At 43.8% G+C, this 17,647-nt stretch overlaps 1 protein-coding gene across 3 annotated transcripts in view; it reads left to right on the top strand.

The window, feature by feature from the left end:
• The first annotated feature begins 3,890 nt into the window (after positions 1 to 3,890).
• TFAP2B (transcription factor AP-2 beta) overlaps positions 3,891 to 17,647 on the top strand; it is a 34,402-nt gene continuing 20,645 nt past the window's right edge. For 2 of the 3 annotated variants that reach the window (XM_030037710.2, XM_030037708.1), the window contains exons 1-4: positions 3,891 to 4,070; positions 4,811 to 5,039; positions 9,742 to 10,200; positions 15,412 to 15,472. In XM_030037710.2, the coding sequence (XP_029893570.1) occupies positions 4,959 to 5,039; positions 9,742 to 10,200; positions 15,412 to 15,472 (601 nt within the window). In that variant the 5' untranslated portion in view covers positions 3,891 to 4,070; positions 4,811 to 4,958. Of the gene's footprint in view, positions 4,071 to 4,810; positions 5,040 to 8,483; positions 8,511 to 9,741; positions 10,201 to 15,411; positions 15,473 to 17,647 lie in introns of all 3 variants that reach the window. The other variant, XM_041128889.1, reaches the window with a different exon arrangement.

The raw sequence follows: 17,647 nt of genomic DNA, 5'->3' as shown, positions 1-17,647 counted from the left end.
GCATTCCATGAGTTTATCAAACATTGTTATAAACATTCTCTTAAAACTGAGAGAGAGACAGAGGCAACAAGCCAGCTGACAGGATTTCTGTTTTGTGACACTTGGGTTGATCATTCATTACTAAGTCTGTCCAGTGCAGAGCTTTTTGACTCTCTTCCTCGTGTACAAAAGGTCAGAAATCACAGGGAAGACAGTGCTAGACTTCAGAAAGATATTTCTGTCCCTTCTTTTCACAGGTGATTAGTAGTGATGGTTGAAATGGTCACACCAGCCCTTTGTAGCCTGCTTACTCCTATGCATGTTTATTAGGATGTTTTGGAGCCCTTTTCAGGGAAGACATTTCAGACTGAGTTACTGTCTCTGCCTTGTCCTCCCCGGCTGCAAGCAGTCGTACAAGGAGGTTGGCAACCCCAGGGAAGTGGGAGATGGGTTCTGACACCCAGAGGTGACTCCTTCACCCTGATCCTGGGTTTGGGAACAGCCTGAAAGGGGCTGTGGCAAAGGGTGTCCCCAAGGAGGTCACCACTGATGGGAAAGCCCACAGTCTCTTCCCCACAGGGTTATTAAATGTCACAAACTGTTTGGGCCTGTCCATGGGGCTCAGCACATGTGGTTGAGCTTTCCTGGCTTGCTATAAACTGTTCCTGGCATCTAAGTGAGCAGGCAGCAACAAGAGGATTTGGTGATGTCCCTCCACAAAGAACGAGCACTGGTGGTTTGGGGAAAATGTAAAATGATGGGGACAGACTTTCTAGTAGGGCCCGTAGCAATAGGACAAGGGGTAATGGTTTTAAACTGAAAGAAGGTAGATTCAGATTAGATATAAGGAAGAAACTTTTTATGATGAGGGTGGTGAAACACTGGCCCAGGTTGCCCAGAGAGGTGGTAGATGCCCCATCCCTGAAAACATCCAACGTTGGACGGTCCCCCAGGTCGGACGGGGCTCTGAGCAACCTGATCTAGTTAAAGATGTCCCTGCTCATTGCAGCGGGGTTGGACTAGACCTTTAGAGGTCCCTTCCAACACAAACCATTCAATGATTCTATGAAAAACGCTAGTTATGTCTGTAGATGTAATAGGCAAACTAGATTTTCCTGCAAACAAGATAGGAAGTTGGATTTATTTTAAGAGATGAGTCTTGGTATTATTCACATAGAAAAGGTATAAAATGCACACGAAATCAGTTCTTTTTGTATATCCATGAATAAGCAGGCAGTAAATTTTAAGCTACATTTTGAGATACCTGCAATGTTATATGATCCCCCCCCCCCCGTAAATTAAACTGCAAAGAAACTTTTTAATAAAAAATACTGAATTCTGAAATACACGTGAGAACATATGGAAGAAAAGTGTCAGGAACAAAAAGAGCTAGTTGGCAAGAAAAGGCACCAAACACTTCAAAAAAACTGGATTTTTAGTCAGAAGTGTCAGAAACCTGTCTTTACACGACAGCCTGCAGCGAGCAGCAGAGGGCGCTGAGATAAATGGATTTATTTTAAACTCCAGCCAACAATAATAATTGCTGGGAGTTGGATATAGAGGAGTATACACTTTATTATAGAGACCCACGCTGGATTTAAAAGGCAGAGCAGGCTTGAAAGTCCATTTCTGAAACAGGGTCTTGACGATGTGAGGGCAAAATTAAGAAAAAATAATGGTAATAATCTGGAAATGTCATATGAAATGAGAGGAGCGTAACTTGTTGAATTAAGATCGATTTTTTTTTTTTTCCTGACTTCTCACCAAAGTGGCAGGTCCTCTCCCTCCCAGGGCTATTACCAGCCACCTCCTTGAGACGGTTTGGATATTTGAGCTAGCCTACACCCCGCGTTTAAAAGTAGCAGCGAACGCATTTATTCTCATGATAAGGTAGAGGTTCAAACGCTGAGCGGTCCGTTCAAAAAGAAAAAAAACGGTGTAAAGAAGAGCCCGCAGCTCTGTCCTCCCGGAGGACCCACTGGTATGGGCAGTATTTCCAGCAGAGGCGATGTTTGGCTGTTTGGAACCCCCCGCTGTGGGTATGGGGCGGGGGGGGGGGAAGGCAGCGGCTCCGGGGAGGAGCTGTCGGGGGGAGCGAACGCCCGGTAGGGGGCGCCGCTGCTCCGCTCATCGCGGGCCGGCCTCGCTACCGCGGGGGGAGCGGGGGTCCTGCGGCAGCAGCGGGCTTAGACGGAGAGGGAGCCTTTAAAAAAAAAAAAAAAAAAAAAATTTAAAAAGGACAAAAAAAAAAAAAAAAAGTATAAAATGCTCCTTTGCAATCGCAGCTGCCAGAGGGAGGCTGGAAGTGCCCCTGCTCGGCTCACCGCTGAAAAAGCCGGGGCTTTCGGTCGAAGAGATTGTAAAAGTATGCCCCAAAACTGCCGGAAAACGTCTGGATTTCCTCCCCCCCCCCCCCCCTTTTTTTCTTTTTTAGGTTTGAAAGTATAGCTCATAATGGTCAGTTTTGAGTACGCGTCTCGCATTTTGGACCCAGGGTTTATTGCACGTCCCGGGTACAAATCGGTGCAAGCCTTCCTGTTTAAAATTGCTAAATTAGACTTAAGGAAGCTGGGGGGGGTGGGGGAGTGCAAAACAAGCACAAAAAAAATGCAAGTATCTTTGTTCAATTTAATTTTCTAAGTGATGGTTTGAGACACGTTTGTCATGTTTTGCAAGTGCAAGAGAAATGTAATAATAGTGGGACTTGAAAATAAGAATTCCCACTCTGTTAGCAGAGAGCCAGTGGTCGTCAGATCTATTTTAGCTTCTTTTTTTTCTCCCTTCCCCCAGCACGTAGAGCATATTTAATTCAGGGTGCCACGAAATTGTAAAGCATTAGCTGTCACGAAGGACATTCACTCTGCCCTGTGCCAGCCTTCCAGGACATGACTCAAAGACTTTTAACAAAAGTGATGGCAAACTGTCCCTTTATGAGCCTGGTATTTTTCTAAGAGGGCCATTCAGATCTATAGATGCATGAGGGCGTGTGTGGGGTGGCTGCATGGGTATCGCTGCACATCCACATGCAAACAGCATACATCCTTTCTCCTTTTTCAGCATTTTTTACACTATTGCTTCGGTTGAAGTGGTCTGTCCAACCCACTCAAAGATGTGCCCTTTTCTCCTCCTCCTCTGTGCAGCGGTGGCTATGCTGAGAAAAAAAAAACTGCTTTAACAACTTCCAGCAAGACCGTTGTCCAGCTCCTCTTATAATATCTGGCTGTTATTTGCCTCTTGCCTTTTGAGGGTTGAGTTTTTAGAAGACGTACACTTTGAAATGGGGGGGGGGGGGTGAGAGGCTGAGGGGAAAAGGGATGAATTTATACTTTCTGCTTTAAATTGAGGCCAAAGCAAAGAGAAAAAGAAAAGCCCACCCTTCCCACCAGCCAACCAAACACCACCAGAAGTGTGTCCTGATGAAGTTCTCTTCGTTTTCGAGATTATATATATATATATATATATAAAAGCGTCTTTACCTGTAGGACCTTTGAAAGTACAAAGGGCACTATGCACTTTCCCATAGGATCCCATGCAGAATAACAAAGATTTGTAGGAACCTTATAGACAGAGCTTGAAGTTTCCAGAGACAGGATCTCGAATTTAGAAACACCTTCTTTCTCTCTGTCTCTCTGCCTCTGTGTCTCTCTTTTTTTCCCTTCCCTCCCCCCCCCCCCCCCCCCCCCCCCCCGGTGCACCGGCCCACTGCAAAGCTCAATTGTTTCCTTTCAAAGGCAGAGATGGGCTCTGCTCGCCTGCAGAATAGGTCGCCTCTTTGCGGTACAACGTGTTAAAAAAAAAAAAAAAAAAAAAAAAAAAAACAAAACGGACAATGCGAAGGAAGGTTTGCCTGGAGGAAAAAAAAAAAAAAAATAAAGGTTAAAAATGGTCCAACTCCTCCTCTCCCCTTCCAAACCGAGGGCTACCCGGGAAAAGCACAAATGCAACTCTGTTTTTAATCGTTTTCAGAAAGTAGCTAATCGCTATTTAAATGTGTGCAGAGAAGGGTTTGCTAAACTCTTTCTTTTTCTTTCCTTTCTTTTTTTCAGAGAAAGTGTTTCCAAGTTATAAAATATACAGTCCAAGTCTGAAGTGTAAGGCTTTCAAATGAAAATCACTGATCTAAATTTACTCCTTTTAGATTTGCTTGAATGTGCTTGATGAGACGCTGGTTTGGTGTTTTACTGCATATGAGAGGATAATTTCTGGACATGTAAATAAAAGCATATTGCATGCGGGGGAAAGCGTAATATCTCGTTGTAAATGATGAATCGCCTCGTGCAGAGGCAACCTATTCTTTATTTTAATATAAATAGGATCGAAAAAATATTCATTAATTTCTCTATTCTCTCTATCTACCTATCTATCCATCCATCTATCTATCCATCTGCTAAAATAGCAGATATATGCACTATATAGTATGTATATTTGATCACTGTATATCCACATATATATGTGTAGATGTATAAATATCTACACAAATATGCATTTATATACACTCCTATATAAGTTGATCAGGTATACATGCATATGTAATGTGTAGTATACATGTGCCTACATATGCAAGAATATATATAATTTACATATATAAACGCGTCAATTTATATATGTCTGTACATGGAAAAAGTTGTGTGTTCGGAGATATATGTGTGTATATGTGCATGTATATGTACGCCTGTGTATGTGTAACTGCGTATATGTATATATCTTTATATGCCTGCATATAAGTCTAAGTCTATATATGTGTGTATATGTATATATATAGTCACATATATGTCTGTAGATATATGTAACTATGTAACAGATAATGTTTTTTACTATCCGATTGAGGTAGACTTCTGCAGCCTATTGTTTCAGACAACAGATATAAGTTGCGATGGAAGAGGAACGTCGGATTTGGTGTCTGTCCCCCATTTCCAATTATAGATGGATCATTACAGACAGAGAAGTACTGAGAATCCAGACATCTGCTCTTCACATGAATGCACTCACCTCCTAGAGAACAGCCTGCCATCATGCTCTGGAAACTGGTTGAAAATGTCAAGTATGAAGATATCTATGAGGTGAGTATATAATATGCATATGAGTAAGAGAGTATATGTATATTTAAATATACATCTAGTATATAGATACAGGCATGACTATATAATACATATATAGCTCTACATCTACATATAGGCAGATATAGAGACGCATACACCAACACACACAACTATAGAGACGGGAAACCAAGAGTAAATGCTTAAATGCTTATTTATTTGCATATTTGTATTCAGCATGCCAAGTCCTTAACTTTTTTCTTTTTCTTTTTTTTTTTTTTTTTTTTTTCATGGAAAAGCTGTTTGATGCGATTTAAAACATCAAAGAAATGATCTGGGGGTTGGAATGAGGCAACTTAAAGGCAAGAGTTTGATTGTTTAGACCTCGAATTAAATATAATTCGATTAAATATGGACAAATGTCGAGAGAAAAAAAAGCTGAAAATAGAAGAGAAACACATTCTCGTATTCAGGGACTGGATACATTTCTTTCTTTCCTTTCTTTCCTTTATTTTTTTATTTTGCAATTCCAAGCTAAGCTCAACCTGAATTTGGATTTTTCTTTCTTTTTCTTGTTTTCACAATCGGATACGTTTTTTACGACTTTTTATTTCTATATACCAATAGGTAAGATGTGCATGTATACATACACTCGCACTAATTAAGCGGCACATACACACATTCTTGCACGTATGTGCGTACACACACCCAAACCGATACATTCAAAGGCAGCTCCGCATAGTCCGCGGAGACGAAAAGTTGTGTGCTTTATTCAGACCTCCTCGTTATTTTCGAGGTCGAAAAGCAGATCAAGAAAGGAGAAACAAACAAACAGACAAAAAAAAAAAAAAATCACAGCGTAAACACTGCGAAACCTTTCTTAATTTTGCACGGTTTCCTGAGCCGGATCTTTGTCAAACGGGCTCCGCGAACATGCATTTCTTGTAAGTTAACCAGCCTGCTCGATTTGCTCCGAAACGGGGAAGAAAAAAAAAAAAAAAAAAAAAAAAAAAAGAAATGCGTAAGGAAAGGCGCTTTGCAAAATTATCTTTTCTTTTTTTTTTTCTTATTTGTAGTTTTTAATTTGGAGCGGGGCGGGGGGGGGGGGGGGGGGTATTTGCACGGCGATGGCGAGGAGAGATTTTCAAAAGGGCGCAATTCTGCAGACCCAGCTCGGGGGCTGAGCCGTGGGGAAGCGGCCGGGTAAGGGCAGGGAGCGGGTACGGGCAGGGAGCGGGTACGGGCAGGAGCCGGGCACCGGGCAGGGACCGGGAGCGCAGCCCGGGGAAGCGCCGTCGGGGCCGCGCCGGTGCCAGCTCTCCCCTCCGGGAGCGCTTTCGCACTTACAGAGAGAAAACTCCCGGGAAAAAGGGGAGAAAAAGGCAGAAGGGGAGGGCAGGGCTCCGGCTTTTCACGGCCGGAGGAAAGGACGGGCTGGAGGGAAGCGGGGAAGGGAATCCGCCGGTTGCGGGGGAGCAAAGTCGGCGCTCCCCAAAAGCTGCCGTCAGGCTAATTATCAACCCCCAGCTATAAGCAGAATGAGCACAGCCCGGCGCGTGTGTGTGTGTGTGTGTGTGTGTGTGTGTCCGTGTGTCCGTCCCGCCGGCGCTCCCCAGCCCGCTGAGCCCTCGCTGCTTTTCCCTCGCCATCCCCAGGCACAGCCCGGCCATTGTCTGTGCCCGCAGCAGCAGGCGACAAAACATCTCCCCTCCCCGGCCAGCGAGGTCGGGGAATGTCGGGGATTTGGGGTTGGGTTGGGGGTTTTTTTTGGTTTGCGTTTGGGTTCTTGGGGTTTTTTTCCCACCCTCCTTTTGAAGGGGATTTGCGTTTTATGGACACTCGTGTTGCTAGATTGCCGTGGGAGAGAGGCAGAGTTGGGAGAGCGGTTGGGTGGGATTTGGCTGCGGGCAGGGTATACCCTAGCTTGGGGGTGCGCTCCAAGATATTTTGTAACGTGGAGCCTTAAAAAAAAAAAGAAAAAAAAAATCTTATTGTTGATTTTTTTTTTAAGAGCTGAAGCCCCCTAGATTTATCCCGGAAAAAAATGTTTCTCTCTCTTCTTTCCGATTTATAATTAACACCACGATGGTAGAGGCGTCTCAGCCACTTGAACTGAATCTGTTCCTAAAACAAAAGTGTGTGTGTGTGTGTGTGTGTGTGTGTGTGTGCTGGGGGGGGCTGCTGTGGGAAGTGTGAGTCTATTTAGGAAGGAACGTAAGTTGAACTTTAACAGAAATGGCAGACAGTCCAGTTGAACGGGTTCCTGCAACATCAAAAAGGTTTTATATCGCCCCTGGCTTTGCCTCAAAACTATGAATTTACTATCCTTTAAAATTCACTGCATACATTTTACATTTGGGTGAAAATCGGGAGATATATGTACATATATATTTATTTTTTTCATATCGGGCGGGAGGAACAGGATTCAGAAAAAAAGTGGAGCCCAGCTTAGCGCAGATTCAAGTATTTATTCGGCTATTGCGAATAAATACGATCTGTAACATGCACCAGAAGGGCTTAATCTTCGCTGTAAATAGACATATATTACAGTGACTGCACATTTCTTCTTCCATTTCTTAAAAAAAAAAAAGGAAGGATTAGAAAAGCCTCTTTTCCGTCATTATTTGTTTTAAAAAAAACCCAAACAACAAAACCAAAAAAAAAACCCCAAAACAACTGCAGGAACAAAAGCACCAAAGGCAATCAATTCCTCGTATTAGGAATGTATAATTAAATGTAAAAAAAAAAAAAAGGAAATATGGTTTTTTCTTCTTCTTCGCCTCTAGCACTTCTTCATCTCACTTCCTTGCTTCAGCTCAGCAGTGTCTACTTTCCTCATCTTCCTCCGCTCGAGTTAATTGAAGTTATGCCTCTTCCTTGCTAAACTTTTTCCCCCCTCTCCCTCTCCCCAAACTCTGCCTCTGCCAGCCCCCCTCGTCTGATTACATCTAGTAATTCTCCACTGAATGAACGTCATTTACAATAGTAGGGGAGCTCTCGAGCTGGCTGCCAGCTTCACGCTCCATTTGGTCCTGCATTCTCCCTTTAAAGTAGTCGTGTAATATTAATAGTCATGAATATCAATTATTATGAGGCGGTGTAGAGAAGGAAAGGGAGGAAGGGGTAGCGGAGCAGTCTGAGCCTAGCCTTGGGTTGAAGAGGATTGTATTTGGGAGCTCAAAGGAAAAAAAAAAAAAAAAAAAAGGGAAAAAAAAAACAACAGAGAGGGAGGGGTAAATCATACATGTAGATAGAGGTTTCCAGGCTCGGTTTTGGGGGCATTGGTCTTTTTTTTTTTTCTTTTCTTTTTTTTTTTTTTTTTTGATGGATAGACTTCGAAATATCTCAAGCTGTTCTCCTGTGTCCAACACGTCCCTTTGCAGATCTCCTTGATATTTTTCCCTCCAATTATTAGTATTATCACCATTATTTTATTTTTAGCTATTACAAGACTTTTTTTATTTCCAGATGTTAGTCCACACCTATTCCGCCATGGTGAGTTTGGATCCATGTTGTACTAGAATTGCATGTTCTCTCTCTCTCTCGATCTGTTGTCTCTCTCTCTCCCTCTCTCTCTCTTTTTAAACGCCTTTGGCTTGGTAATTTAGCACAATAATTGGAGGAGGCTTGCAGCTGCTTCTCCCTTTTTGCATTGTGTGTTCTCGATTTGAGCTAGGGGAGTTTGGGGGGAGAGCAGGGGAAAAAAAAAACTTTTTTTCCTTTTTTTTTTTTTTTTTAACCATGTGTGCCATTGCTTGTGGGGTTTTGAGCTACACTTTGTGGAATAGATATTTTTCTTGTTTACTTTTAGCCTCGCAGCTTCACCGCGATGGAGTTGGATAAAACTCCTCTCCCACCTTTTCTCTGAAGCCTCCACACACTCCCCCCCCCCCCCACGTCCCCCCACACACCCCAAAGACTTTTCATTACAATTAACCCCCACCCCATTCTCCGGAATATAATACTGGAAAAGGAGACAAAAGGCACTGGAAGTTGCTGCAGAAATCATAGCGACTGGATTTGTTCAGTACCGATGTTTCATTTTTACTTTATTTGATTTTTTTTTTTTCTTTTCATAGGGGTGGACTCTCTTTATACAAGGAGCCCCCGTGATTTTTATTTTGTTTTGGGCTTTTTTTCAAGTCCTTTTTCGCACAACTTCTTACCTCGGAGTCCTCCGAGAAGTGCAACTTTCTTTTTGGTCTTTTCCAGGTGAAGATGGGTTGGTGATTTTGAGTTTCAGGACTTCAGCAGAGGGAATAAACAGATGTTTGGAAACTTTAGGCAGGACAAGGGGTGGGTTGTTCGGAAGGATGGGTGGCTTGGGGCTTCTTACTTTTGCATTTTCTTTTTTTTTTTTTTTACCTTTGGTTTTATTTGGGGGGCTGCTGGAGGGGGAATCGTATTACTGGACTGAAGTCACAGATCACACACGCATATGGAGCACTAGTCCTACATTTTTAATTCTGACATTTAGCATTTCTCCCTCACACTCCCCCCTTCCACCTCCTTGCTAGTTACTGGGAATAGACAGGATCTGGGTGCAAAGTACCGTAACATTTCTAATCCGTGGCGGGGAAGGGGGCACATCTGAACCCTAGTTTACAGCTGCTGACATTTGTAATTGATTTTATTTTGGGGTGGGTTTGTGCTCCTTTTTTTTTTTTTTTTTTTTTAAAAAAAAAGGTCCTCTTTTTTTGTTGTTCTTATTTCATTCCGCTTGTAGGACCGGCATGATGGAGTGCCCAGCCACAGTTCCAGGCTGTCCCAGCTGGGATCCGTCTCGCAGGGACCCTACTCCAGCGCTCCTCCGCTCTCTCACACCCCATCCTCGGATTTCCAGCCGCCTTATTTCCCACCCCCCTACCAGCCTCTTCCTTACCACCAAAGCCAGGACCCTTACTCCCATGTCAATGACCCCTACTCCCTAAACCCCTTGCATCAACCCCAGCAGCACCCCTGGGGACAGAGGCAGAGGCAAGAGGTGGGATCAGAAACGGGGTCACTGCTGCCACAGCCTCGGGCCGCCCTGCCCCAGCTCTCGGGACTGGACCCCAGGCGGGACTACCACTCTGTAAGGAGGCCAGACGTCCTCCTGCACTCAGCTCACCATGGCCTTGACTCCGGCATGGGGGACAGCCTTTCTCTGCATGGCATCGGACACCCAGGGATGGAGGAGGTCCAGGTAAGGCACCGCGTTTCTTTCTCCTGGGCAATGCAGATGCTGCCTTCCAGGCTGGAGCCCCCATCCCTCAGCAATATTCGGGGGGGTTACCATCCTTTTTCCGCACTGGGATTCGAGTTGTGATACTCCCCCTCCCTCGCCTTTTCTTTTCTTTTCTTTTCTTTTTTTTTTTTTTAAGAGAAGTTATTTCATCGCTGTCACGCACAGGCTCAGCTTTGTAAACCCTCCCCTACATGGCAAGCCAGCAGAGTGCAGGGGGAAGGCGGACATACTGCTCTAAATATTCCACGTGTTTCAAAAGCTGGCAGAGTTTAAGCCTGGCTTTTCGAATTCCAGTTATTTCCCATGCAATCTCAGCTCCCCCCCTCCCCCTACCCCAAACCAATTTCCTGCAGTTCAGGGATTTTGATGAAACTGTCAAATTACTACATTTTTCATCCGGGAGGGAGGGAAAATATAAACAAAACCCAAACCAGAAGCAATAACCGGTGATCACCCCCCCCCTTTTTTTTTTAAGTATAATTGGTAGGGTAGCACTGATTTTAAATAGTTTTATTCCCTCTTTTGGGTAACAAAGGAGTTTCACCGGGCTCAAAGCACAGTATTTCCCAGCCTTCTCCCATCCCACGCGAAACTCATCATCACGTGTTATTTCCTAAAAACAGAAAGGCCCTTAACAGCTTCGGTGCTGGGGTGGTTTGTACCTTGTTGAAGCAGGGGATGGCCAACCGGTGGGGACCCCCGAGCCGGGGGCTGGAGCTTCCCGGGGCCAGGTCCTGCATCAGGCTTTACTAGTCGGGATTTGGGGGTTCCCCTCCATTCTTTCCCCCCCCCCTCAAATCTAGGTATCATATATATGTATATATAATTAGACTTGGGATAAATAAAGATCTGGACTACTGGATGAGATACGGACTTCAAAGTTACAGAAAGGGGAAAAGAAAGGAGAAGAGAGGAGGTTGAGAAGGAAAAAAAAAAAAAAGCCCTGAAAAAAGATCCTGCTGAACATTATAGGAATCAGTGGCGGAGAAGCGGGGGGGGCCGTATTGCCTTGGCTTGAGGCTTGTCTTAGGGCTTCACGGGAAAATCGCCGAGCTTTGCTGGGGCGAGTTGCTTTAGAAATAGAAAGGTTTTTCTGGTTGGATTTGCTCCTGCCTCCGAGCTCAGTGGCCGTCGGGTCGCTGGTTTCTGCGGGTTTCCAAGCTGCTTTTGAGACCTGGGGGCAGCCCCTGACCCCCACGGGCAAGATGCTCAGGTCTCGTCTCGCATTCCTGGCTCAGACAAACTGGCTTGCAGGTCAAGGCGAGTTTTACCTCTGTGAATGCAGAAAGGGGATCGCTCTCTTTCTTTCTTTCTACGACCGATAGACGTTAAGTACTGTTTGTGCTTTGATATTTACACTTTCCCCGAAGAAAAGCCGGTAATTGTTTGCTCTTGTGAGAAAGAGAGAGAGAGGAGAGGTGAAGGAAAGGGAAAGAGCTAAAAAAGAGAGAAGAAGAAGAAAAATATAAAAGGGAGAAAAAAGTGAAAGGAGAGAGAAAGAAAAAGGAGAAAACAGAGAGAAAGGAGGCGACTGGAGAAGGGAGAGAGAAGAAAGGGGGAGAGAGAAAGAGAGGGGGAGAGGGAGAAAGGGAGAAGGGGAGAGATAAAGAAAGAAGGAAGGAAGGGGGGGGAAGGAATGAAGGAAGAGTCCTGCTCAGCTCAAATAAAGCAGCTCTCCCTCCCTTTTCCAATAAAGCAGCCTTTCTGCGGACAGGGCGCAGCACTCCCGGAAAGTGCGTCCCACCGACGGCTCCGAGCGCAGCGGCGCGTCCCGCCGCCACCCGCGGGCCGGGGCCGGGGTTGGGGCCGGGGCCGGGATGCGATTCGATGGGGATGGGGATGGGATGGGATGGGGATGGGCCGGGGCAGACGAGGCTGTGGGTCAGCAGGGCGGGGGTCCTTGTTTTGGGGTGCTGACGTCGCGGGAAATGGAAGAGGCCTTTTCTTTCTAAAAGTTTGGTCTCAGGCTGGGGGAGGAGGGGAAGAGGGAGAGGAGGGTATCCCGAGGAGAAACACGTGAAGGAGGAAGTGTCCAACTGCAAGTTAACGCAGGCGGGAGGGAAAGCAACCCAGTACTCGCTCCTACCGTTCAGCATTTTCTATTCTTGTCCCCCCATTAGTGACAGATGAAGTTGGGCAGTTTTCTACCCTGATTTTTAATATGGATTTATCCTAGATTCAAGGAATCCGTTCCAGCTACAGGGATTCCTGCTTAGGCGACATGTACTTATTATCCACGAACACTAGAGAGACTTACCAGGAAGGGTCCCAAATATTATTTTTTTGTTCCTTTTTTGGTAGTCCAAAAAGTTGAACCGATATCTAGGTACGTAGTTGGATAAAGATGTGTCTCTTTGCTTTAGCTTATGCATGTCTGATCAAATACGTGCCGTGAGAATGGGTTGGTCTGACAAGGGAGAGTGAGACAGAGAAAGAGAGTGCGTGACAGAAAGAAACAGTAGTTATTTTATAAACACCAAATCCAGGCCATGTGTGAGCCATTGTCCAGGGGTAGAATTAAGTGATTGTAACACGATAGCGCTCTGTTATTGTAAACAGGACGTATTGTATTGCTATTGCTGCCCTTTTCGAGAGGAATTTTCAATCTGCGATTTACAGCCCTCAGACAGGGAACAGAGAAGCCAAGACCTACTTATTGAAAACAAATTTGCATCATTTAATAGGGATTCTGAAAAACACCATTGCCACCCCAGTTGTTTTTGGTGTGTGTGTGGGGGGGGTGTTTGGGGTTTTTTTTTCCCCCGGCTAGGCAAAAGTAGGGGTTTACTAGGAAAAGATAGGATAAAGAAAATAAACAGGGGGAAATCTAGATTCTTTAAAGGAAAACAAAAAGCTCAGTCTTCAGGGTTTTTCCTCAGATATAGCCCTAGCTGTCGAATAAGGTGTATATATACGGTATAAAGGAAGCTCCGTGCTATCAGATTATTGGAGGAGGGGAGGGAGGGGAATCTTCCTCTCCAGATTTTCTAAGTATATTTGGAGACTCATCACCTTTCCCCTCCCTGCACACACACCTCCACTCCTCCTCCTCCTCCTCCTCATCCTCCTCCTCCTCCTCCTCCTCACTCACACTGCTGGCCTCGCTCCTATGTGCTAGCTACAGACACGGAAAGTTAAGTTGCACCCAAACACGCAAGTCTCTTATAAAGTAACCCCTGGTATCACTTTTAACTAAAGAAGTCTAGTAATTAAAAGTCTGAGTTGTTTTTCCACGTTTCCGCATGCAGTCCTAATTAAATCTTTACGATCCTCTCTGTGACTATTAACTGCCAGCATGCTGAGCGAATATCCTGTACAAAAACCCAGCAGGAGGGCGTAATTAGATAGAAAATCAGACAGGAGTCTTCTCATTAACTACAACAACTAACCCACGTTGCTGATGGAGCGAGCGGAGTGCACGCACACACATAAAGCGTGTGCACAACCGTTGACTCCAGAGATAAGGTGAGATAAGGAGGGGGAAAAAAAAAAAAAGAAAAGGAAAGATGGCGTTTCATATTTACCTCCAATTCTGTGCCATCGAGGAGCACCACGATGCACTCCAGCAGGCTGCAGGATTTGCTCATCATCCCTCTTTGGGAGCTGCTCAGGGAAAGGAGGGAAGACTTTGTAATTTTATTTTGTGCCCTTTAGGTATGTAGCCTATTGATTACGAGAGAGAGACACAGCCATGCACAAACACACGACAGAAGGAACCCACCGTGTGTGTGTGTGTGTTTGTGTGTGCTCGTTTGAGCTGGGATTCAGGGAAAATGAAAGGAAAGGTCTCATAGAAAATATTGTTCCGTCACATTTTTGGGAGATGTAATTTTCTCCTAAACCGTATTCCATCTTGAACGTCTCTGCTGAGCAGAGAGAGAGACGGAGATAAGGGCTGGATCCGGATGAGCTCAGCCTCTCGGTGTAGCAAAGATAAAGTTAAAATAATAGGGAAGAAAATAATTGCTTTGCTGTAAAGATGTTTTCCTTACCAGGGAAAAAATGTGACAACTCCCCAAATATGCAATAACCTGGAAAAAAACCAAACCCTAGACAGTAATGAGAAAAATAAAATAATAAACCCAAGAAACCCACAGGTCCTCCCTTTCTCTGAAACCCAGAATTTACCCTAAAACGGAACCTGTCGTAATCCTGCAATAAATTGCTCTTATGACACCTCTTCTCTTTGGGAGACGATTTTGCTGTGCCGACCGCAGACTCAGCGGTAATTTTTGTTTGTTTGTTTGTTTTTGTGTATCCCACTTTCGTGTTGAGAAATGAAACCCAACATTTATTCTGTCCTCTGTGCCCGTCTTTGTTCTCTTCCCTGCTCAAGAAGTTAATGCCATAATAACAGGTGTGCTCCTAAGCGGGCTGGAAAGAAAGAAAAAAAAAAAAAGGGAAAAAAAAAAAAAAAAAGGCTTTGAAAATGAGATCGGGAGACTTTTTCTAAGGAATCAATTTAATAGTTCATACTTTTGATAATGGATATTCCTGCTCCCCCCCTCCCCGTCCCCACTGATTCAGGACATGGAAGCAACCTCGGGAGCTGTAAATCTCTTTCTGCTTGTACCCTATACGATGTGGGCGTTGCGCTGCACTCCGAATTGCTCAGGCTTTAATTAAAAGTCCATAATGTAAACTATTATATATAAAAAGTAAATGGCCCTTGAATTATTAAGATGTAGCAGGGTTACACAAACAAACAAAACCAAACCAAACCAAAAAAAAAAAAAAAAAAAAAGGAGGGAGGGGGAGGAAAGGGGAGGGAGAATTTAAGTTGTCCTTAATCGTGTTCTTTTATGTCATGCCATAGATCTTGCAGATGTTGCCAAATTGCCAGATTTTCAAAGGAAGAAATATAAAGCTTTATCGAATGCAAAGAAGTCTATGTGATATCTATGTTTTATAAGATAACAAAACCAGTATTGCACCCCATATGCTTCACACCTCTTTTTTATTAGAAGACTATATAATTTGTAAGAATTTCATTTCCTTGTCGATTTGGGGGAATAATAATAACAATAATAGTAGTAAAAAAAATCCCTCCTCCCCTAGTGAATTAATATAAATGGAAATAACAGAAACTCCAGTTTGGAATGACATGATTTATGTACGCGATTCTTTAATATCCAGTCAATTTGAATAGTGATGTTTTTATATCCACAGTCAGTTGAAGATGCCAATAACAGCGGTATGAACTTATTGGACCAGTCTGTCATTAAAAAAGGTATGGATTATTCCAACAAGCTAGACAAACTTTTACTGTGTAGCAATATCTTCATGATATATTTTTACTTTGGGGCAATTAATTTATCCGGGAAGCAGGCATACATGGCAGCAAGATGAATAGTTGATTGGATCGGCAGATAGAGCGAAGGGAAAAGGAAAGAGATGTGAAAGGAAAAGTTGATATCCCCCCTCCCCCGTCCTTCAAAGGGTTTAATTACACAAATGCTCTCTCATGGAGCACCCCATGCCCAAATGCAGTTTCCACGGGCACCCTCCTCTTCCTCCTCCCCCCCCCCAATAGTCCTCGATGGGCACCCCTTGGCTTTTAATGGGGGAAGGGGGTTGATTCCCTTTGGGGGCTTAAATGCATTTCCCAGGCGAATCAGACGTGAAGGGGAGGGAAAGAAATGCCTATGGAGAGGCAGCCCCGACTTCTTTCCCCCCTTCCTCCAAGAATCCCCCCTTCCCCATGCCCATTTTTTAAATCTTTCTACATATGCGCACATGATTTAGTGTAACTGCAGAATCACCCCATACTGTTAAAGGGAATGTGATATTAACAAATGTTTGCAGTCTCTTGTACAGCTGTAAGCAAAATAATTAACTAATTAAACTAATTAAATGTAATTACAATAACTCATTTTGGGCGTATTGCAGCTGCTTAATTTTTTTACATTTCTCTGACAGTCACTCGAAGATGCTTGGCGATTAGTGTTGTGTTATGCTGATAGACATTAAACAGATCACACACTGCAAATGTAGGAAAAGCTATCTTTAATTATCTAAGGAGTTTCTATTTCTAGATTCAATTTTAAGTACCAGAGATGAGGCTTAGAAATGCTGTCCCTTATGCTTACTATCAACAGCACTTATCTCCAGGACCTTATTATTTGTCAAATGCGCACAAATACTTTAATAGAGATGATCTTCTAGGATGTAAAGCAAAATAACAGGGAGAGTGTTTATTTAAAATGTGTTCAAGGCAGCATGAGGTCCTTCCGTGTATTTATTGTTTTTTAATTCAAATCCTCGTGTACAGTCTCTCTCACACACACACACACAAGATCAAGCTCTAGTTATTTGAGGGAGGACAGATGAAAACTTGAAGACCATTTGGCAGCATCATTTAAGACCACCGGTTGAAAAGCCGAAGGTGGTTTTGAGAAACAGAAAATTACTTACCTTAAAAAAAAAAAAAAAAAAAAAAGTTGTTTCTCCTGGTTTAGTTCAGCTTGAATGTTTAGCAGGTTTTGTGCTCTAGGTCTGTAACCTGATGGCTTCTGGTTGTATTTTTCTCTTTTTTTTCTCACTTTCCCTCCCCGCTCCTCCCCTCCCCACCCCCACTTGACACCTCATACACGATGTTTCCTCTTGGGTGTATTTGATTAATTGGTGCTTGATTTGTGGTCGAGAGACTCCTTTCTAACGTTGTTCCGTGCTCGCCTTTTGCTTTCGCAATCTGTTTTTTTTTTTTTTCGCAGAACACTCTTCTCTTGGTCACCCAGTTCAAAATACTCTCTTTTACTCCCTTTTTCCCTCTGTCTGTGTCTCTCCCTCGTTCAGATGGCAAGGACAGCAGAGATATTTAATGTGCATGCTGGGTGCTACAGTTAGATAGCGAATAGCACTAAAATGGGAATGTTAATGGTTATATGTATTAGGTACAGATTTAGGTGTGCTTCTTGTGCATGGGCACTGCAACGGCCCCAGGTCGAGCAGCTGCCGCCTATAGAGACCCAGTCCATATAGGTGGGATTACATGTGCCTGTTTGCAGCCATAGGAAGAGATATTCCCAGTTTATCCATGATGAAGAGGATACATATGCCCTTTGGAAATTAGTTTACTAAACCCTATCCTGAGATTCGTCTGCAACTGTTTTAAAGTCACTGTAGTGGTATTTTCTTCCTTGGAAGTAATGCTGAGCTCTAAGAAACTTTCCAGCATAAAGGAATATTGTGAGCTCAGTGTCTTTTTGTGCAGCGAGTTTCCTGGGTGCGGAGGAAAAGAAATGGGTAATAAATAGTAGGTCACGTTTGTGGCAGACAATATTTAATCAGGACGAGAGAAGGAGCAACACAGAGAGGGTTCAGTATCAATTTCGCTTTGTTCCCTGCAGTTTGTAGCTGTGAGGATGTACTTTGAAGTAAGAATAAGTTATTTAAACTCTGCAAG

Source organism: Aquila chrysaetos, chromosome 15, assembly GCF_900496995.4.
Source record: "Aquila chrysaetos chrysaetos chromosome 15, bAquChr1.4, whole genome shotgun sequence".
In the NCBI taxonomy this organism is placed as follows: Eukaryota; Metazoa; Chordata; class Aves; order Accipitriformes; family Accipitridae; genus Aquila; species Aquila chrysaetos.
Note: the sequence above shows the minus strand (reverse complement) of the source record. Positions and strands in the feature narration are given on the sequence as shown.